This window comes from Anabrus simplex, chromosome 8, assembly GCF_040414725.1.
Source record: "Anabrus simplex isolate iqAnaSimp1 chromosome 8, ASM4041472v1, whole genome shotgun sequence".
NCBI lineage: Eukaryota > Metazoa > Arthropoda > Insecta > Orthoptera > Tettigoniidae > Anabrus > Anabrus simplex.
The window spans coordinates 209,552,043-209,575,203 of NC_090272.1; the positions used below are offsets into that span (position 1 = coordinate 209,552,043).

The window sequence follows — 23,161 nt, forward strand, 5'->3', positions numbered from 1 at the left end:
CCTCTTTACACATATCATTGATATATATAAGAAAACATAAAGGTCCAATAATACTGCCTTCAGGAATTCCCCTCTTAATTATTACAGAGTCAGATAAAGCTTCGCCTACTCTAATTCTCTGAGTTCTATTTTCTAGAAATATAGCTTTCGTTACTAGTTTAGGTTGTTTGTTAATGTACGTAAAATTTCGATTTCGAACCGAACTGACCTTAGATTTCATTACTCATTTTATAATTATTCAACGTAGTTCATTTACTAGACTACTATTTTACTATACTTTTGTAACTGGATTGGGTTAAGTTTATTACTGCACATAAAAAACGTATTTTGAACTCTTATTATCATTTTAAAATTATTTAGTGTGCTTTTAATTATAAAACTGATCCCTTTTAGTAACATTGTAAGTGCTTAGTGAAGAAGCAAACGAAGTTTATTACTATATACCGATAATATTATACTGTATAACATCTATTTATCATACTGTATTCTGTACAAGAATCTCATATTTTATCGTTATCAGAACATCGAACAGTATATTCACTGAAATGAACTTAGCTATGAAACGTGGTTCATGTTTTACCATGCCATCGCCAAACACAGTCCGAGAAGGAAGTGCGCCGTGTGCCGACTCACTCCTTCGCTGTACCGTATCGATTGCTTCGAAACAGTCAGCAGTGTTACTTTGCCCATCTCTAATTTGAACATGTTATTTTCGATTCATTTCATTCTATACTGAAAGATTTATTACGATTATCGTTGAAAACTGTGAGACCCTGTCTCGTTAGAGAGCTCACTTGCTTACCGGTCAAGCTCAGGGACTGAGTTTACCGTCTTTAGCTTAGGTTCTGTAGTGGTAATGCAGTGCTCAATTAAGTCAATATTTCAAACGTACACTGACCTGGGGCTGATGTACAGCGGCCATCCAGGGCAGATACAGCACAAGATGAGAATAATTATAGCGATGACAATGAGGATGGCCAAGACGATGAGGATCCAGAAGAGCGCCATGCTGTCAGCCCGACGTTTCTCCTGCAACAGTTAAGTACGAGCCTAAAATACATTCCTCTAATACCGATGAAACCTATCGTTGCTCTTGCAGCAAAACCCCGAATCTCCTAATGCAGGTATGACTGAAATTTGAAGGATTTTGGCGAAAAATATCATTCTTTATTCATAATAATATAGCTCAGTCCTTGCTACACCAGAAAAATAATTAATTAGTGTGCAGTATGACAACGATAATGCTAATAACAGCCATAACAGGACAGTTCTGAGGTGATTACATGGTTGTCTCTTTTTCTAAGTGTTGTTTCCTCAGTTTCACACTTACGCAGTTGTTGCTGTGTACAAAATGCTTCTCGTGACGGAGTCTTCCTCATAACCTGCACAAAATTTATCTGCAAGCTGTGTTACATGTCGGGAATAACACTTGCTATTGATTTTTTATATCCAGTGTTAACAACAGGCTTATGTTTCAAATTGTATTAGGCCCAAGCCCTTCAAACTGATAAAATTCAAGTTCTTAAGAATTAAAGAATCTCTTGACTGCAATGATCTTTATAGAATTTTAACATGTATAGCAACCTTTATTTGTACATTCATAAGATATATTTTTACTAAATTTGGTTTCATTTTTCACAAAATTGTGTCACGAGGAGCGGCTTTTATTGCGCGTCAAGAAATTGTATAAAAAGAATAACTTCAAAATCAAACGACTTAAACGAATGAAATTTAGTAAACGGCTTAGTATTAAGGGCCTTGTATGTGACAAATTCCATTACATTACCTTGAAAACTGCAGAAATTTCAGTCATACCTCCCCAGTCACTCCTCCCATCCACATATGGATATGTAATCAATCAGAACAAGGTCCTTTCTGTTCATTTGTCTATGGTTATCCGTAGAGGAAATTGAACCTTACCGCACCAAGCTGTAGGAATGTTGGTTTGCATGACGTATTTATGCACTACTACAGTATTATTCTCGAGCCTAAAACATACAACAGTTAATGTACAAGTTAGTTTGAAGTATACAAAACATAAAATGTGAGACCATATTACACATGTCTAATGCACTCGGACTCTCTTGTAGGACATCTGAGGTGCTTACTGTCCCACCAGAGAAGGCAAGGCTGGAGCTGTGGAGGAAGAGTACCCCTCACCTCCGCGGATGGATGCCAGCAGCTGAGCAGTTACCACCTCGACATAATGAAAGCTGGCTGGGTGTTTAAGAGGCTACGATCATGAGTGGGAAGGTCCAGGGATAATTTGAAGGAATGGGGATTCAGTATAAGTGATACAAGTTGTGAATGTGGACAAAAACAAACCACGAACCACATGCTTCCGTGCCCTTTGTGCCCGACATCTTGCACAGAGGATGGTCTCCTATAAGCAACTCCTACAGTATAATGTATTTAAGGTTCATTTTCCTTTACACATTAGCGTACTGAAAGGACGGGATGCCCTAATGTCACAGTCAAAAGAAAACTAGATGTGAAGGTCTACAATATCGGAACTCGATACTTGGCTTTCTTTCATACAGGAAAGAAGAGATCAAGTCAAGATCGCCAATAATACAAAACAATGACGCTACGAGTAAAACCGATGTTCCTCTCCAAAAGAATGGACCTTCCTCAGGTCACCAAAATACTCGCTCACGATGTTCATGCGGGATAGTGCAGAACCGCGATTCATAGCCGAACACAACGGCTTACCTGTGAGTTTCTTGGAGATGCAACGAGAATATTCCTTCTCTGGCCACATCGCGAATATTCTGGTGCACATCATCCGAGCTATAAAAAGAGAGACTAGCCGCTGAAAGTCACTTGTTGCTGGACTCTGAGTCAGTGTTGGATTCGGGGTCAGTGTTGGACTCCGTGATGGAGTCAGTGTGAGACACAGTGTGTAGCTGTGCTGATGGCGACAGAGGTGTTAGCTGTCGCTAGTGTCCCACCGAGGTTTGAACGAGGAGCTGTTCTTGTTGTATTGGAGCGTCGAGAGAGTGCCTGCACTGAAGAGGGCGTGCGGAACGGAAGACGGTGTACCGGTGTACTACCTGAGAGTACTGTGTTTGTGTGTACTTCTGTAGACGGAGGACCACCATGAGTCAACGACCGAAGCCGTTATCGTGAGTGTGTGGGTAATTGGACCTGTGTTAATGCTCGCTGTTGTGAGTATCGTCCTTCTGTTAAATACTGTTAAGATGTTGCTGTTTACTTGTTCACCACATGCGACTGTGTGAATTACTGGACGGTCTGCGGAGTCGAACCAAGGAATAGTCATCGTATGTCGTGTAGCCAGTACCAACGTGTTCAAATCGAATGGTCTACACACAGCTGCTGTATGAGGTGACTGGACTTGGAAAAGTGAATATAAGGATTATAGCTGTCGATGGACAAGGACGGAATTAATCAGCAGTGTTCAACCATGGAATCCCGTAGCAGGATGCCATGCTAAGCTGTATATAGGCCTAGATGGGGCGCTAAGGTAGACGGAGTAACCAGATAAGTTGAACTAATTTGTGCATGACTTGAGAGCAGAAGATTCGTACTAGGGTATTTTGTAATGTAGTAGAAGTATATTAAGCCCGTGAGGCAAGTTGCTTTATTTCCTGTAAATATGTTTGGAGCTGAGTGAATGCTTTTATATGTGTGTTAGAGTTGGCTAATTTAGCCCTAGAACTGGCAATGTAAAATCCTGTGGTTTTACTTGTCTAAACAAAATACAAAATATCCGCAAGATATGAAAAAAGTGCGAAGTTTTATACATGGTGAAGCGAAATTCGCGCACTCGGGCGTGGCAGTGCGACTCGCTCACATGCCAGCAATAAAAAAAAAAAGTCTCTCACAAAAGTTCGTCCTGCGAGTATATCAGACAGAAAAAGGACGTTGAAGAGTGGCAATCTGGCAACACTGTAACCACATGTACGGTAAGTACCTCTGTCAGCAAGTACTATCCGTGCTGTGCAGTGGATATAGTTTTAGATTAGCTTGCAGGAGGTCGAGGGTTCGATCCTGGTTTGAGGCGCATTTTTTAATTTGCTAATTTCCATAGGACATTACGTACTGTAATACAGTAAGACACCGTACCTTAGGTCACATGTATCCTACAATTACAATTTTTTGTAACGCTGAACGTAACAAATACTTTGCTAGGTCTACTGGTAACGTAAGGCCCTAACGAAATATAATGGATCTGAACAAGGCAAGAATAATAGTTGCTGCTAATCTATGAAACCATTGGAGGAGGGTACAAATAAAACAGGTTTCGCATCTAGTATATAAAGTGGTGCGAATAAATTCTCGCCCACGAAGTGGAAAGGGCCTCTTTCAAAGCTGACCAATGAAAACGATTGTTCGTCCATTTCTAGAATCATAGTATGTAAGTGTAAATGGTTTCTAGAGGACCCGCTGCAATCGCTGTTGACGATTAAGATGCCAGATACCATACCACCTGGACTACAGTTCATCATCATCATCATCTGTTTACCCTCCAGGTTCGGTTTTTCCCTCGGACTGAGCGAGGGATCCCACCTCTACCGCCTCAAGGGCAGTGTCCTGGAGCTTCAGACTCTTGGTCGGGGATACAACTGGGGAGTATGACCAGCACCTCGCCCAGGCGGCCTCACCAGCTATGCTGAACAGGGGCCTTGTGGAGGGATGGGAAGATTGGGAGGGATAGGCAAGGAAGAGGGAAGGAAGCGGCCGTGGCCTTAAGTTAGGTACCATCCCGGCATTCGCCTGGAGGAGAAGTGGGAAACCACGGAAAACTACTTCCAGGATTGCTGAGCTGGGAATCGAACCCACCTCTACTTAGTTGACCTCCCGAGGCTGAGTGGACCCCGTTCCAGCCCTCGTACCACGTTTCAAATTTCGTGGCAGAGCCGGGAATCGAACCCTGGCCTCCGGGAGTGGCAGCTAATCACGCTAACCACTACACCACAGAGGCGGACCTGGACTACATTTACGAAATAAAAAAACATACGCTTCAACCCAGGATTGACCCCTCGACCTCCTGCATGCTAACCCAAAACTCTATCCACTGCACTAACTGTACAGCAGGAATAATATGTGCTGACAGAGGTAGTTACCCTACATGTGGTTACAGTGTTGCCAGATTGCCATCTTCAACTTTCTTTTTCTGCCGGATATACTCGCAGGACGAACTTTTGTGAGAGATATTTTTTTATTGCTGGCATGTGAGCAGTCGCGCTGCGACGCCCGACTGCGCAAATTTCGCTTCACCCTGTATATCTACAGAAAACTAATACACTGTGTATTTTCGTCTTTATACTAAAATTGTACAGTGTCTTCAAAAGGGTAATTCATAAATTCAAAATACTTTTTGACCATATGTACACAAAACTGAAACTTGTCACAAACAGACTGTCAATAACGTATCTGTAATGCACTAGCAAAAGTTTCATCGCTCTGAGATATAAGCTCTTAAAAATATTAGGTAATATGTTGAACCCGAGTGACTTAGGCCCAAAGTCAATCATGATTTAATTTATGAAGGGAAATAGTACATTTATTGAAATACAGAAGTGTAGTTGAAAATACAGTATTTCATCTGTGTAGTGTTGAAATATGAGCTAAGGAACACGACAGACTGGAGCCTGACGGATTAGCTCGACACAACAACATTTAGCTGCTTCACAGCAGGGGAGCCTATTAGTTGGCGACCAGAAAAATACAAGTCCACAAATAAGTCTTGGTCAGAAAGAGAAGGGGGTAGTTTGACACAAAGGAAGCTTGCAACATGAGTAGTGCGCTGGGATATTTTTGGCGGACGGAAACTTCCGCGACGTCATGAATTCCAGGAAAGGTTGAATGGAAAAGTACAGTGGTTGCGAGGACATTCGCTAGCCTAGGTTATCACAGGTGGAAACTTAAATCACGTGACCACTTGCAGGCCAATCACGAAAATTTTGATGGAGACTCACGGATACCATCTTAAGGGATGATGGATGAGATATTCTCGTAACTTCAAAAGTAATCAGTAATAAATTATTGTGAGTACACGGATCGATGTAATGAACTTATTAGATGTCACGTATAGAAAAATAATCGCTAATTATTGGTGAATTAAATAAATTGAAGGCTGGATTTCTTGGAAACCAGACAGCTTGAATGTCATTGGCTGGACGAAAACCACGTTGTAAGGGACGCTTCCCAAAGGCGCGAAATGTGAGGAGCTAAATCCACCCGTATCTCCTAAATCTATGATCGTCAGGAGTTCATATTTAATCCAGCAAATAAGCTAGAGGAGTGGATTAATTTGATATAAATTTTAACGTCCGTTCGGAGTGCAAGTGCCGATATTAAAAATCCACCCCCTCCCTCATGGGTATGACGTCAATGAATCCGCGAGGGAAAGCTTCATCCATATATACGGGCGCAAGGGATACTCGCCAACACACTTGAAATGAATCTCTGGAGCTGAACCGTCGTTCGCAGCTGACTTCAAATCCGTCGGGCGTACAGTAACTCAACATTTAATGGCGCGAGCATCCGCCAGTACTTATAAAATGTGATCGCGCTCAAGCAACATGAACTGAAAGTAGTTAACTTAGGACAGTGTTTGCCAGTTATAAATATCATAGTGAAGGCAATTAATTGCATTGTAAGAGTGAGTAATATAAAATGCACCGCAATAAGTTCGTAAATAACATACTGTGTGACGAACAGTACTTTGAGGGAATAATAGCCTGTACTTTGGAATATCGCACCGCTATCGTGAACATTTCAAGAGGGCCGTATGAAACAGGCGTATCGCGTCGGACGACATAAATCGCGACGGGCGTAAAATTCGACACACCATCGTACGTGTCCATGTCCATGTGTGCGGTAATTGGACGAAGCTTAAAACAGTGTAAAATATTAAATTTTTGGGTCTGGGGTATTAATTTGTTTTATAAAAGTAAAGTTTTCAGTGTTAACATTGTCAATGGTGAAGTATTGTGATAATTAAGGTATTAGTGTAAAAATGGTAATGTGCCAGGAAATCATTTGTGGAACTACGCCATCAAGAATGGAGGAGTAATACGGCGGATAGGGGCCGAAAGGAGCCTCTCATCTGCCAAGCTGCAATGGATTACCAATAACTAAGATGAGTACTAAAATGTAGATAATATTTGGGAAATGTTAGCGTGATTGGAAAAATGGGAATAATTTGATTAGACTTGGTTACCTTCTGTAACAAGATGAGTCGCTTAACGACCCCATCCTAAATTTGTAGCACGGACGGTATTAAATAATAACAATGTAAATAATCGGGTCTTTTTATGTATTCAGTTTGTTGTAGATGTAAATTTTGTAGATATAGGGTAGTACGTTAAGTCATGCATGCATTCATATTTTCTTTGTAGTCATGAATATTTTTTTTAACATTTGATTTTGTTATCATAGTCTAATAGACCCGATATGTGCTTTTCTGTTTGTCATTTTAACGAGTTATGTAATGACATTGAAGGAAAGTCCAGCCTTGTCATACCAGTTGTGTTTTGTTGTTGATTAGTGTGTTCATATTTTCAAAGTGAAGTTGTTAAATTTGTGAGAAGCGATATTAATAATAATAATAATGATTCGTGAGATATTAGAAATTTTAGTGAGCAGTGCGTAATAATAAAATTTAAGTGATCAGGTGTTGAGTTTGTCGGGAATCATTTAATGACGGGAGGTCGTTTTTAATTCGGAATTAAAGTGTGTGGTAATTTAACTTGATAAATTAATAATATTGAAATGTAGATCGGTGCTAATAATCCGTACATGTTAATGAACGTGTGGTTTAAATTACGGTCCAATATTTTTTACGTATAAATGTCGTGTCTTAAATTTGCAATTCAGTAGTCGGAACACGTAGGACTAATATTACGAAACCATGATTGTCAAATTTTGGTAAATATAATTTCAAGATGTTACGATTCTTTGTGGAGAATGAATTAAGGCGTAGATCAAAATGAGATAGAAAAATGTTAAAGAACCTGCAGTCAGATAATAAAAGGTCGTACGACGTCAGAAGTGGAATAAATAAGTCAGTTGATAATTCTGTGAGAAATAAATGAATCAAGGAATATTGAGATAGAAAGGGATATAAATTCCGTACGAGAGACACTTAGGATATTGAAATGAGTGTAAAATGTACGGGCAGTGTCACAGAGAAATACTGAGTTACGTAGCGGGTAGAATTCGAATCCGTGATAGCATGTACGAAATAAATAGACTGCACGGCTATTCGTCGAGATACTACGGATCTAAGGATAATGAGAGTTCAGATTCCACATAAATGATCGTATATTGTAATCATTGTAATGACGAGTGATGACAATCATGATGGCGTGATGATAATAATAAATATTGCAGATAAAGGATTGGACCGCCTTGATTAAATGAGCGTTGATAAAGATGTTAAACGGGAATCTAAATGATAATATGCAACCGATAATAATAATAACAACGTTAGGACGATGATAAATCATCGCGGTCAGATTAATAATAATAGTAATGACGTCTTTTGGTTGATCATTGAATAATGGTAATCGCGACCGATATCCTAATGCATTTTTGGCGGAAGTGACCGGTTCAGTAATAATAATAAATCTTGAGTGACATTAATAATAATGATAATATCTTGACTCACCTATTCATTATTAATAATAATAATAATAACCACAAGAGGGATATACTAACAATAATAACAGTAATAACCATTTTGTGTTTGCGTCCCGCATAATAATGATGATATTAATCAAACGTGACAGTGCCAGGAACCGTTGAGAATAATAATAATAATAATAATAATAATAATAATAATAATAATAATAATAATAATAATAATAATTTCAAGGATGATAATTTCGGGGATGAATGAATATTCTGACGATAGTGAATTAATTAATTGGTGACAACATCCCTCTACTCGTATGTTTGAATAATAAGAATCATAAATATTATAGTCATTTGTTACCTCGTTATTGTACGGTTTCCGCACGGGACAGGTGACGGTAATACTTAGTGTGTTTGTTTACTTCGCTTGTGATGCGAGGGGAGGTCATCGGCACGGTATTTCCCACCGCTTCTCGTTATCTCATCTGTGGCAGTAGTCTACTGAGGCTACTTTGTAACATCTCAGATCATGTGTAAATAAAATATAAACGCTAATTCAGTGGTATGGCATCAGCTGGACATCGTAAGATAGGAACTGTCCGTGTAATCCATTTTTCGTAATTCACGAGAAACATTACCCAGTCCGAGTACCGGTCTCGGAAAAATGTATATAGCCGGGGTACGTCATCTTAGTTAAATCGAGAAGCCAACCGTAACATGGGTTATGCTCGGGCTCCCGATAGAAGGAAGCTATATCCTTGAACAACGGTTCGATTCAAATGGAATCGATCCATAAATTATACTCCAATTGTAATTTCTTTCAGAAGCAACCCAGCAACATATTGATACCACTTGCGGTATAGCAAGTGATTTGTTTATGTAATATGTGTGGAAATTTAAATATCATTGCCAAATGTATCAAAGTTTCGTACGTCGGATGGCGTAATAAACTGCTCCTTCTGGCAATTATTTCAAAGGAAACCATTCTCATAATCTTTTTATTGTAGTTAGATGATACCCTTTATAAAGTTAACTGCAACTTCCTAGTCCTATCATGGAGTCCTTAAATTCAAGTTTACAATCGAGCTTTCCCCATTTTAATTTTAATTGCCCCGTTCATTCCCGTGTTCTATTATGCCTCTATATTTATATATTCGTGGACTTAAAATAATGAACCGACACCCCTGAGATAAATGCTAGTCTGGGACTCGGGAGGTGGACGGGTGCAATGTATTGGCATGCAATCATTTGGAGACGTGATCTTAGAACACGTTGTTATGATAGGTTGCTTTATGGGAGTTTCGTCATCACTTTCACTTTCTGGTACTGATGCGAAGAAATAGCTGACAAACATTTCAAATCTGACTCTGAATCTGTCGGTTCATTCTCAATAATCTCAAAGTCAGATCCGTCACTCTCATCCTCCAACAAATTTCGCCATTCTCCATCACTAATTAACCCGTAATGAAGTGAAGATGCCATATTTAAGCATGCACTGTACTAAAAGTGTATATAATCAATCAAATAATAATATATACAGAAGTAAATAACTCGCACGGAAAACTACGAGCCGGGCTGATTGACTCAGACGGTTGAGGCGCTGGCCTTCCGACCTCAATCTGGCAGGTTCGATCCTGGCTCAGTCCAGTGGTATTTGAAGGTGCTCAAAGACGTCAACCTCGTGTCGGTAGATTTACTGGCACGTAAAATAACTCCTGTGGGACTAAATTCCGGCAATACGGCGTCTCCGAACACCGTAAAAGTAGTTAGTGGGACGTAAAGCAAATGCCAATATTATTATTATGATCAAAACTACGAAAACCGGGCGAGTTGGCCGTGCGCATAGAGGCGCGCGGCTGTGAGTTTGCATCCGGGAGATAGTAGGTTCGAATCCCATTATCGGCAGCCCTGAAAATGGTTTTCCGTGGTTTCCCATTTTCACACGAGGCAAATGCTGGGCTGTACCTTAACTAAGGCCACGGCCGCTTCCTTCCAACTCCTAGGCCTATCCCATCGTCGCCATAAGACCTATCTGTGTCGGTGCGACGTAAAGCAAATATTAAAAAAAAAAAAAAAAAACTACGAAATAAAATGAAATAGAATAGCATAGCGGAAGGTTTGTTTACAAACACTACAGAAAGGCGCTCAAACAGATGGTCGGACAACTGCACTCATTTATTTCTGTGAAATTGCGCCCAAAGTGGTTGTAAATATGAATGAGACTGAATTCGCGGCTGCTGTGGACATCGAGAACGACAAGAAGTATACTGTTATGACATCTGTTGAAGAAATGAGGAAACTACGAGAAGAATTACGAACATGTGGAATATTCGACAGTACCACTACAGCAGGGACCAAAGTGCCGAATGTTCGACAGTTGCCAGTCCTAGGGTTGGTTGGATATGAGGGTAACTTGTTATCTAGAGCTATATAGTTTGTGTGCATGTAATGAGGTTTACTTGTGTCAAGGCGACACATGAGAGCTCGCGTTGTATTCATTTCTTTTACAGGTATTGTGCTTTATGTGTGTAGTGTTTTTATTGCTCTTATGTCTTGTTTTTGTGTGATGTCATTCGGTCGGTAGATCCAGAGTGGGTTTCTGCCCTTGGGTTTCGTCCCTTAAGTGGCCACGGCTCTACCGTGGCTCTACGCTTCTGCATTCGGGAGACGGGACAGAGCGGGACCTCACGGCTGGCCCCAACCGTCGGCTGTCCTAGTATGGTTTTCCCTAGTTTTCCATTCTCCTGCACTAAGGCCACGGCCACCAACCCCCTCACCTTCTCCGCATATCTCCTTCACCGTAACAAATCTCCCGGCCTGAGCGACGGCGGCACCGTCTAAGAGGCCCGCCTCCCCCTTCAGGGGAGGAATGAAAACGTTTAGTAGTAGTAGTAGTAGTAGTAGTAGTAGTAGTAGTAATAGTGATGTCATTATGTTGTGATTGATAAGAGATATTAACCTCCAGACTATTCAGGAACGAAAGGTTCTGTTTCTCATCCCAAGTGGTCATGGGTCGGACCCCATGTTAGAATGTGTGTCATTTGTGTCATTTTATGGGAATGTAGGGCCATTAACAAACTAGTAATAGGCCTGTTTGTGTAATTTCTTGTGTCCCGATTTTTGGGAGTAACTTAGCTTACCCATTTAGTGAGAATCTTTCTATTTGCAATTTCATGTAACTAGACGATACTCACTGCCTGCTGCCATTTCTTGATGGATACAGTACTTTTGTATCCATCTCTTAGCACAGGCCAGAGTAAAGTGTAGCTTCCACCGAAGTCCCAGTCTCATCCATGGCTGTGACAATATGGAAGCTGCTGGGGTATGGGTGGTGCTGAGTAATGACATTCAGAGCACGTCTAGTGCATCTGAGTGTTATGAAAGGTGTTGCTCATAGGGTCAGTCGTGCTGCAATAGCACTTTCTGACCCAGTGAGGAAAGCAATGGCAAACTACCTCACTCCTCGTCTTGCCTAGTACGCCTCATTTTGGTGCTGCCATTGGTTTTTGCGGTTTCCTTATAACCGCATAACTTTTGGTGGTGCTATTTGAGGATCCAACCCTCTGGGCTGATGACCTAACAGACAGACAGACGATACTCATCGAGGCTTATGGCCAACTCGGTTCAGCTTATCTAACGATGTGCTGTCATAAATAGGAAGATTATATTATTATCCATGTTAATATTTCTTTAGTACCCGAAGCCACAGCGTGACTATTTGCAACGTTTTCTGTATAATTTGTTTGTGTTGATTGTCATTGGAGATTTTATTCATTTCCAAATCTAATGTTTTAGACTTATAAATATATTTTGCGCCTTATTCATCGAGGTCTCATTCACAATTATGTACTTATGTGTGTGTGTGTGTGTGTGTGTGTGTGTGTGTGCATGTATTGGGTCATAATGAAATAAACAGAAGCTGTTTCAATCGTAACAATATTTACAATGAAAGATTGAAATGCTCTTCAAACCTCTTTCACTATTTATTTACCTACCTATTCTGTCTTCTGACACCACTTTAAAAACTTTCTTCATCTTATCCCAGTTATTTCTGGGGTCACTGGAACCACCCAGGCTCATTTTGGATTGGGCCAGGGGGCTTAATGACGGGTGTTCATCCCGACGCCACGTGATTCTTGAGATAAAAATCTCAACCCAGAACCGACCGGGATACGAACCGCAGTCATCCGGGTGGGAAAACAGCTGCTAAGCCACTGTGCTAATCATACCCCTTTTTGACACAACTTTTGTTACGAATAAAACGCTAATTCTTTTATTTACCATATTTAATCGAGAATGACCTAGTTAGTGGAAACAAACAATTATAAGTGACAATGAATGACAATATGTGATGAATTAGTGGCTATTTAAAAATTCTCATGTCCTCACAGCGATCCTTCCGTAATCTTGATTGGCAGGTTTCAACTTTTACTTGGTTCTGCAAGCACCAATCACTTCACACAGCAGCTCGATGCAGTCAGGTTCGAATAAACGTACGTTGACTACCATGCTGCACGCCTGCAATTCACTTGGCTCGACTCTAGACAAGACCGAAACTCACGGGACTACTCCACACACTGAACTACTCAACAAATATCCCCCGACAACAAAACTAAACAGTTCTAAAACTGCTCTTGTTCGCGGCGAGCTTGCTTTTATATACCTGGCGACGTTCTAGTTTATTTGGAATGCAGTCAAAATAGGAACGTTCTAGTTCGATCTGAATCACTCGTCCACTTCCGGGAAATACCGGCCGAGGTGCTTGTAGAGGGCTAGCAATAGTATGAGCACGGCAAAATATGTTCAGGTCTGTGAGTCATTAACGAAACAAATCTGTAAAATTATGCTTCAAATTATAAATGTGGCTGTCGTAGGGTGACCACACATCATTTGCCCGGATATGACCTCATTATTTAGACCTTTGTCCGGGCTCCGGATCGATTTTGAAAAATCCGAAATATCCTCCTTTTTTAGTGAATATGCTTAGGCCTATTTTGGGGTAATCTATTTTACTACTTCGTTTTACAATGTGCTTCATTACGCATCGGCATCATTGATATCGTGTAGAAATGTGGTTATGGATTTAGAGTACATGGCATTATTTCTAAACTGCATGTAAGTCACCTATGATACTCGTTAAGTTTTTGAAAATAGATTAGCTGAAGCCTACTTCTTAATCTTTCTTAATCTGCTTACCCTCCAGGGTTGGTTTTTCTCTCGCACTCAGCGAGGGATCCCACCTCTACCGCCTCATGGGCAGTGTCCTGGAGCTTGAGACTTTGGGTCGGGGATACAACTGGGGAGCATGACCAGTACCTCGCCCAGGCGGCCTCACCTGCTATGCTGAACAGGGCCTTGTGAAGGGATGGGAAGATTGGAAGGGATAGACAAGGAAGAGGGAAGGAAGTGGCCGTGGCCTTAAGTTAGGTACCATCCCGGCATTTGCCTGGAGGAGAAATGAGAAACCACGGAAAAACACTTCGAGGATGGCTGAGGAGGGAATCGAACCTCCCTTTACTCAGTTGTCCTCCCGAGGCTGAGTGGAATGCGTTCCAGCCCTCGTACCACTTTTCAAATTTCGTGGCAGAGCCGCAAATCGAACCCAGGCCTCCGGGAGTGGCAGCTAATCACACTAACCACTACACCACAGAGGCGAACGAGGCCTACTTATGGCATTTAAATTAATTGATGATCGTATTTCACGCACATATCATGCAAATAGGAAAGGAAGAAAATTAATAACTTTTTAATATTAATAATTATTGCATTATCAGTCCGACTCGCTGGCTGAATGGTCAGCGTGCTGTCCTTCAGTCCAGGGGGTCCCGTGTTCGATTCCTGGCCGGGTCGGGGATTTTAATCGCTTTAGATTCATTCTTCTGGCACGGGGTCTGGGTGTTTTTGTCTGTACCAACACCCTCCTCTTCATATTCATACAACACACCATACCACCAACCACCACAGAAACACGCAATAGTGTTTACATCCTTCCATATAGGGTTGGTGTCAGGAAGGGCATCCGGCCGTAAACAGAGCCAAATCCACATGTGCGACGCAATTCGCACCCGTGACCCCACAGGTGTGGGAAAAAAGATAGAAAAAAGAACAATAATTGCATAATCAACCCGAGTCAATACACTAGAACTGGCATACCAACTAACCAAGAACACCTACAATAAAAAATGTCTCTCTCGAAACACTAAAATGAAGCACTACCAGACAGTCATCTGCCCTGAAGCCTTATATGCTTCAGAATGTCTAATATTCAGCAGAAGGAGACTCGCGGACAAGCTCGAAATCGAGGAGAGAAAAATACTTAGGAAGATATTAGGAACAGTCAAGGAAGGTAACGAATACAAAAAGCGATCCAACCACGAGTTCTAAAAATACTGTGACAAAAGCAAGGACGTCCGCCTCTGTGGTGTAGTGGTTAGTGTGATTAGCTGCCATCCCTGGAGACCCGGGTTCGATTCCCGGCTCTGCCACGAAATTTGAAAAGTGATACGAGGGCTGGAACGGGGCCTACTCAGCTTCGGGAGGACAACTGAGTAGAGGGGGTGTTCGATTCCCACCTCAACCATCCTCGAAGTGGTTTTCCGTGGTTTCTCACTTCTCCTCCAGGCAAATGCCGGGATGGTACATAACTTACGGCCACGCCCGCTTCCTTCCCTCTTCCTTGTCTATCCTTTCCAATCTTCCCATCCCTTCACAAGGCCCCTGTTCAGCATAGCAGGTGAGGCCGCCCGGGCGAGGTACTGGTCGTCTTCTATAGTTTAATCCCCGACCCAGAGTCTCAAGCTCCAGGACACTGCCCTTGAGGGGGTAGAGGTGGGATCCCTTGCTGAGTCCGAGGGAAAAACCAACCCTGGAGGGTAAGCACATTAAGAAGAAAATCAAGGACGTGGCCAGGAAGAGACGCCTAGCATTTTATAGAAATGTCTACAGGATGCATCATTCCAGACTGACCAAACAGCTTCTCGTTTACTGGCAAAAGAGGAAGCATGTCACCATGGTTGATGGAAATAAACAAAGATGTGCAGCAACTGGGAGGAAGTTGCTTTACGTCGCACCGACACAGATGGGTCATATGGCGACGATGGGATAGGAAGGGGCTAGGAGTGTGAAGGAAGCGTCCGTGGCCTTAATTAAGGTACAGCCCCAGCATTTGCCTGGTGTGAAAATGGGAAACCACGGGAAACCATCTTAAGGGCTGCCGACAGCGGGATTCCAACCCACTATCTCCCGAACTGGATACTGGCCGCACTTAAGCGACTGCAGCTATCGAGCTCGGTGAAAGACTTAAAAGACCGGACATCTTTCAGAAGGATGCTTAAACAAAAGAAGTTCCAGAACAAACCACGAAGAAAGAAGACAGGTACCTCTGGACAAAGGAGAGGAAAGAACAACTCAGCCAGAGGATGCGCGATTACAGGGCAAACATCAAAACCCACCCAAAACGCAACAGTTGAATATCGTGGCCTTAGTCGACCTGTACGAAACATGAAAAATTGCAGATTGCAGGGGAAGTTCATTTGCCTCAAAGTTAAAGAGAATTACAAAATGCTAGGAAAAAAAAGGTTTTGATAAAAGAAGTTAGTGTTTATGTGGAGGAAGCTATGTTTTTGTATCAATCATGTCACGAATACTTTAAACAATTGCCCGTGGTCTGTCTTAAATGGATGGCGCTGAAAAGTGGTATGGGATATTGCAATGTTGCAACTTTCTTTGTATTTATAAGATGTGTAAATCATTTTAAACTGACGATATGAAATCTTTTGACCATTTCTGCAATTTCAATCAATTTCTGAATTGCCCTGAATATAACAAGTTACCTTGTGGTCAGAAATGGGCAAAGTATTTCAAGGAATTTACATGTGAATATTTTTTATAAGTATATGTTAGACGATCCAAAAGTCCTAGGCAATTGTATCTTCAGAAAAGTACCAGCAAGGCGTGTAAATTAGTTTCGTTGGTTAAATTTTGTACGAATTTACTGGTTAATATGGAAATGGATACATGTATGTAAAAATTAGGATATATTAGAATACATGTCTGAATTCACACTCTCAATGGAGAATTTTTGTGTCCTCATTTTTTTCTGGCATTTTCCCCGTTTTCAAATAGTTTTGTCTTATTTTTTATCTATATGTATCTGGTCACCCTATGCTAGAGCCTAGGAAGAAAAGGACATGAGACACTTACCACCGGAGCTGCGGCAACGATTATTGTCCCGTTCTTCAAGTTGTTCTGGAGTACAGTCAGGTCCACCACGGAGTTTTCATCATAAGAGACCTCAGCCTCTATCATAGTCCTGTACAGATAAAGCATCTATGATAGAACATTTGAAGGTATTTCAGCAAACAGTACAGTATTCGCTATACAGAGCAATCAAGCTTACAGTGTGGGAACCTTTGCATTTCTATATTACTAAATCCTACATCTGCTCTAACCAGTTGGCCCTACTCATATACCTTCGTCTATACGTGTCGTTTTTACCTCCTACACTTCGCTCAAGAACTAACTGAACAAATTCTGTGCGTCTTAAGATGTGCCCTCCCCTCTTCACTTCAAATTCCACCAAATCGTTCTCTCTCACCAATTCGATTCAGTATCTCTTTATACGCGATTCGGTCTATCCATCTCACCTTCGGCATTCTTCTGTAACACCACATTTCAAAAATTTCTATTCTTTCTTCCTGAGCTACCAGGTGTATGCATAAGATTTTTTCCGATTTTTGTGCTAAAGCATACACGTAATTTTCTGGGGAAATTCAGTTTTTGGTTATTCAAAATATTGGCCATCGGTTTCAACTTACTGCGCCCATCTTTCAGGTAAGTTATGAATACCATGCCAGAAAAACTGCTTGCTTTTGCCACAAACCATTCGGCGAGCCATTTTCTGACTTCCTCGAAATTGCTGAAGTGCTGCTGCCCCATTGATGCGAAGAGGTCAGATTGGAGCCAGGTCGGGGCAGTACGGCGGGTGCGGAAGGATGTCCCATTCAAGCAATTTCAAGTTGTTTTTCACTGGTTTTTCTGTGTGAGATGGCGCATTGTCGTGTAACAAAATCACTTTGCCATGTCTTCTTGCCTATTCCGGCCGTCTTTCGATCAATGCGTGATTTAAATTCATCATTTGTTGGCGATAGTATTGTGCATTCGCCGGGCTTCAAGAGTCTTTGCACTGTTGTCGTCTACCAGAGCGCGCACTGTTTTTCACATTGGAATCACCACGTTTAAATGGTCGAAACCATGTCTCATATGTTCTAATCGATGACTTTCCATAGACTTTTTCTTTTGCTTAAATAAGAAAAGAAATACGTGTCGCAAAATGTTCCCTTTCAGGCACAAACGTCGACATGATCACTGAACGATACAACACAGACGCTAGTGTTCGGCGGACTCAACTTGTGTATGTTGGTAGGTTAATATCAGACGAACAAACTGACGTATGTGTCAAATTCATACGCTGCGTACTCTTAGTGAAACCGGAAAAGACTTATGCATATTCTACACCTGGTATGTTACAAGTGTGGAAGTTACTGTAATACAGGGATGGCAAACCTGCGACTCGCGTGTCGCTTTTTGTTGCACGTCAGACAATATACTAACATATTTTAATGTCTTGGAACATGTAATAAGTAGGCCGAAAATCTAGCAACAGAGCATACTTGAACATTACACCTTTTTAAAGAAGTATGTCCAGTTAATGCTACGGCCATACTTTTTTTTAAATGTAGTAGGTTAAAGCAAAACCATGCCTTATTCTTAAAAATTACCTGTTCTTAAAATGTAATTTTCAGTGATGTTTGCAGAATACAATAATGAAACATTCAGTCGAAGGTATTTATACGTAATAAAATCACGAAACATTCAGTCGAAGGTATTTATACGTAATAAAATCACGAAACATTCAGTTAAACGGATTTATATGTAAGAAATTCATGAAACATTCAGTTGAACGGATTTATATGTAAGAAATTCATGAAACATTCAGTTGAACGGATTTATATGTAAGAAATTCATGAAACATTCAGTCCAATGGATTTATATGTAATAAAATCATGAAACATTCAGTTGAGCCGATTTATATGTAAGAAATTCATAAAACATTCAATCTAATGGATTTACATGTAAGAAATTCATGAAACATTCAGTCTAATGGATTTATATGTAAGAAATTCATGAAACATTCAGTCTAATGGATTTATATGTAAGAAATTCATGAAACATTCAGTCTAATGGATTTATATGTAAGAAATTCATGAAACATTCAGTCCAATGGATTTATATGTAATAAAATCATGAAACATTCAGTTGAGCCGATTTATATGTAAGAAATTCATAAAACATTCAGTCTAATGGATTTACATGTAAGAAATTCATGAAACATTCAGTCCAATGGATTTATATGTAAGAAATTCATGAAACATTCAGTCTAATGGATTTATATGTAAGACATTCTTGAAACATTCAGTTGAGCCGGTTTATATGTAAGAAATTCATGAAATATTCAGTCTAATGGATTTATATCTAATAAAATCTAAATGTAGTAAATGAGGGATGCCATGATGATTTCAAAGGAAAACAACCGATTGCACACTAGACAGTAGAAAGTAATAAACAAGACCTTAATTGACACACTAGTCGGAAAAGGTTTTTCATCCCTGCTCTAGACAAATGTCTTCAAAAACATCTTTCTAATTCTTATGTCAGTGTTCGAAGTGAGCAAATGTCTTTTGTTATGAAATACCCTCCTTGCTTGTGGTAGTCTGCTTTTTATGTCCTCATTACTTGTGCCACCGTTAGTTATTGTGCAACCCAAGTAACAATATTCATCCAATTTCTTTAAGACTTCATTTTACAATCTAATATTTCCTGCATCATCTGACTTTTATAGTTGATATCGTGAGCATAGCTACGGTACCTCTAGTTTAAAATGTTAATAGATAGAGGTTGAGAAAAGAGAGTGAGAGAGAGGCAGGATACATGTGAGGCTGGGCGCCAGCACCCGTGTGACCTGCCGCCAAACGGAATGGTGAGGACCTAACTTTGTCAACTGTATGGGGAGCCGGACGGTGGTTCCTTTTTTTTTTTCCTCACCAGGGTGGAACAGCACGCCCGGTCAGTAGCTGTAGGTATGGCGACTCTCATGTGGATTGGTTACCACCTGTGCGAGGGGTCACAAGACTAACGAGGAAAGTACCCCGGCTCGAACAGCTAAAACCGACAGAAAGTGGGCTTAAAGTATACAGTTGTACCTATGTCAATAGCTATCAAGGCCATTAATCTGTAAAAATACGTGTTCGGTCACCAGCGCCATCTGACAATCAGCGCACAGGCCGCGTTGCATTGGAGCTGTACACGCAATGGCTGTTAGTCAGTTGCAGTGTGTCGTAGTATAATGCACACACAAACGTCCGACATGAGTAGCTGGAAGCCAATCAACCCTGTGAATGGTGTGAAGTTGCTGAGCGAAAAGGAACGCCGACGCTACACACTGGATAGTGAAGATGTACTGCAAGTTGAGTGGAGGATGGGCCATTTGCATGCATGTTATATGATATCATAACGCAGAAATACAATGGATCTGTAACAGAACTACACTGGAGAGTAATGGTGACTGTGAGGCGGACGGCGTAGAAGTAACAGCACACGAGTATGAGGGTTCCAACCGTACCGACAATCCAGCAACGGAAGGAACTACACGTGAAAGTGATTTCGCTCCTTCACTCCCAAAACGTGTACGAACAAGTGTGATACGGAGTATTGATGACCGAACATTGGACAACATGTATGAGGATTATTATAATCGCGGTTACAATTCTTATCAGAAACTAATGAAGCTGCATTAGGTCGAAATCAAACTGCAAGGTAATTTTAGATTATGTGACGCGCAAGAGGCAAGACTCAGGTCTGTTCAAGGGAAACAAAACATTAACACATTCACTCCCGTAGACGCCTTACGGCGTTTAAAAGCTACCTATGTGCGGGACCGTATCCGAGTTAAGGCGTTTAAGGCCGCGCGATGTAAACGTCGTTTGAATTTAGCGCAAAATTCGCATGAAATCGTAGTTCGTGGTGAAAACTATAGATGGCATATAAATGACCAGTCCCTCGCCCTGACTACCTGACCAGAGGATACATTCCAATGCTTTCCTTCTTTTCTTCTTTGAGTAAACACCGACCCAAGCCAGTCGTGATATTCTCGTGAGGGTTTGTAGTGAAGTGAGTTTTTGTGGCGCGACAAGATGACGAGTTACAAAGACAGTATTCGAAGTGAGGAAATTGAAGACATACTACTGAACGATGATTTCGGTGATGAACTCATCCCCTGATTTCAGTGATAGCGATAGCAATTCCAATGATGACATACCAGACTATAGGCAAAGTGATTTTTTTTTTTTTTTTTTTTTGCTTGTTGCTTTACGTCGCACCGACACAGATAGGTCTTGTGGCGACGATGGGATGGGAAAGGCCTAGGAGTTGGAAGGAAGCGGCCGTGGCCTTAATTAAGGTACAGCCCCAGCATTTGCCTGGTGTGAAAATGGGAAACCACGGAAAACCATCTTCAGGGCTGCCGACAGTGGGGCTCGAACCCACGATCTCCCGGATGCAAGCTCACAGCCGCGCGCCTCTACGCGCACGGCCAACTCGCCCGGTAAAGTGAAATTCAGCACATTCAAATAACCGATACGCATCCGTTTTATTGCCCACCTCCAATCAATTTCAGTGGCCGGGTAGGATTAAATGTTGAGATCGAAGATAGCAACGAAATTATGTCTTTCGTCATTTATTTGTAAATGACGATTTCCTTTACGCGGAACAAGTTATTAGTGCAGCGCCGCGTCCTTTCACTAAACGTTCTATATTTCAGACGTGGAAACCGGTCGACGTAAATGAGATGAAAAGTTTTTAGGACTAATGTTTGTAACGGGAATAATTCAAAAACCAGATTTGAAAATGTACTGGACAGAGGACACTATTTTCGTGTCGCCGATTTTTTCGAAAACAATGGCACGAACCCGGTTCGAAAACATTTTGTGGTTCTTGCACTTTAGCGACAGCAGTCATTATGAGGGAAGAACTGCTAGTTATCATCCTAAAGGTATGTTGAAAATTTCAATATTGTATTTACGATAGTTTTCTTATAGTAACATTTAATGGTTTTTTTTTGCTAGGGGCTTTACGTCGCACCGACACAGATAGGTCTTATGGCGACGATGGGATAGGAAAGGCCTAGGAGTTGGAAGGAGGCGGCCGTGGCCTTGATTAAGGTACAGCCCCAGCATTTGCCTGGTGTGAAAATGGGAAACCACGGAAAACCATCTTCAGGGCTGCCGATAGAACATTTAATGTAAGTGCGCTATAGAGCTGAAGGGATTTATAAAGGCTGGGCTGGAGGTTTAAAACACCCACTGAGGAGCCGGTAGTGAACGTGTTAAAATTGAAGGGTTTTAAAAGAGTCTGTAAAAGCACAATTTGACAGAGCTGGAGATAATGGATCAGTGGTCCACTACTGGCACATGCACATTCAAGCGTGGGCTCTGGAGGCCGCTAGAGCAGTTTCTCTCTACAATTTTAAAGCTTCGTTGCATTTTGTCAGGGCCTTCAAAGACGAATATAACATTTCATCCAGACATGGCTCGCAAAGAGATTGAAGAAGAGCATGTAATTATACAAACAGCAGAAACATTTGTGGCAGACGTGAACATGTTTATACAAGACGGGAATATAATGAAGAAATGCGTGTGGAATAGTGATCAGAGCCAATTTTTTTTATGAAATAACGTCTTCTGCAACACTTTCAAACAGAGGAGAACAATCAACAGTTGGTCTGGTACAGTCTGTACATAATTCTACGCATAGTTACACAATTGATGTAACTGTGTCCATGAATGGCAAATTAGCGAAAAAGCTTTACATTTGTCTGCAGGAAAAGGATGGAACATTTGGTCCGCAGGTTGCAAAGAAACTGACAGCAATGTGTCCATGGAACATCCATGCTGAAGCGAGTAAAAGTGGAAAGACGATTAAAGCACATATGAAGAGCTTCTTTAATTCCGTCCTCGCTGAACGTGTTGGTGAGAGAGGTCTATTACTTTGCGATTCCTGGTTAGGACACAAGGACTACAGCGTCATTGAAGAATGTTTTCCAAATAAAGATATCACATTAAAGATATTGAGAACCAAATACTGTCAACCTCAGGATGTATATTTTTTTAGGTAATACAAGCTCTATGTCAGACGTCTTGTTGATTTTGTACGTTTGCAAATAGATACCATGCAGACCACGTTACATGATCGATACTTCATCATCCGTCTTCACTCCGTCATCTACAACAAACTATCTGCACCGAGATACAGACCTATGTTAACATACGCATGGCAAAGAGTAGGTTATGATGTGGATGTTTCTTTTGCTTCGTTTGATAATGTGATTACCGAAGCATTTGAGTTTGGACTATTGCAATGTGGGAACATTGTAAATAATGTAGTATGTCTACATGTTCCCCTCGTTAAGTGTGCATACTGTTCCATTTCGCTGTGTTTTAAT

At 41.2% G+C, this 23,161-nt stretch overlaps 1 protein-coding gene across 1 annotated transcript in view; it reads right to left on the reverse strand.

The window, feature by feature from the left end:
- Window positions 1–23,161, reverse strand: part of Cad86C (Cadherin 86C) — a 162,285-nt gene that overhangs the window by 43,097 nt on the left and 96,027 nt on the right. Inside the window, exons 16-17 of the mRNA XM_068229096.1 lie at window positions 16,807–16,915; window positions 899–1,029 (exon numbers count right to left, since the gene is read on the reverse strand). Coding sequence (XP_068085197.1) covers window positions 899–1,029; window positions 16,807–16,915 — 240 coding nt within the window. The remainder of the gene's footprint in view (window positions 1–898; window positions 1,030–16,806; window positions 16,916–23,161) is intronic.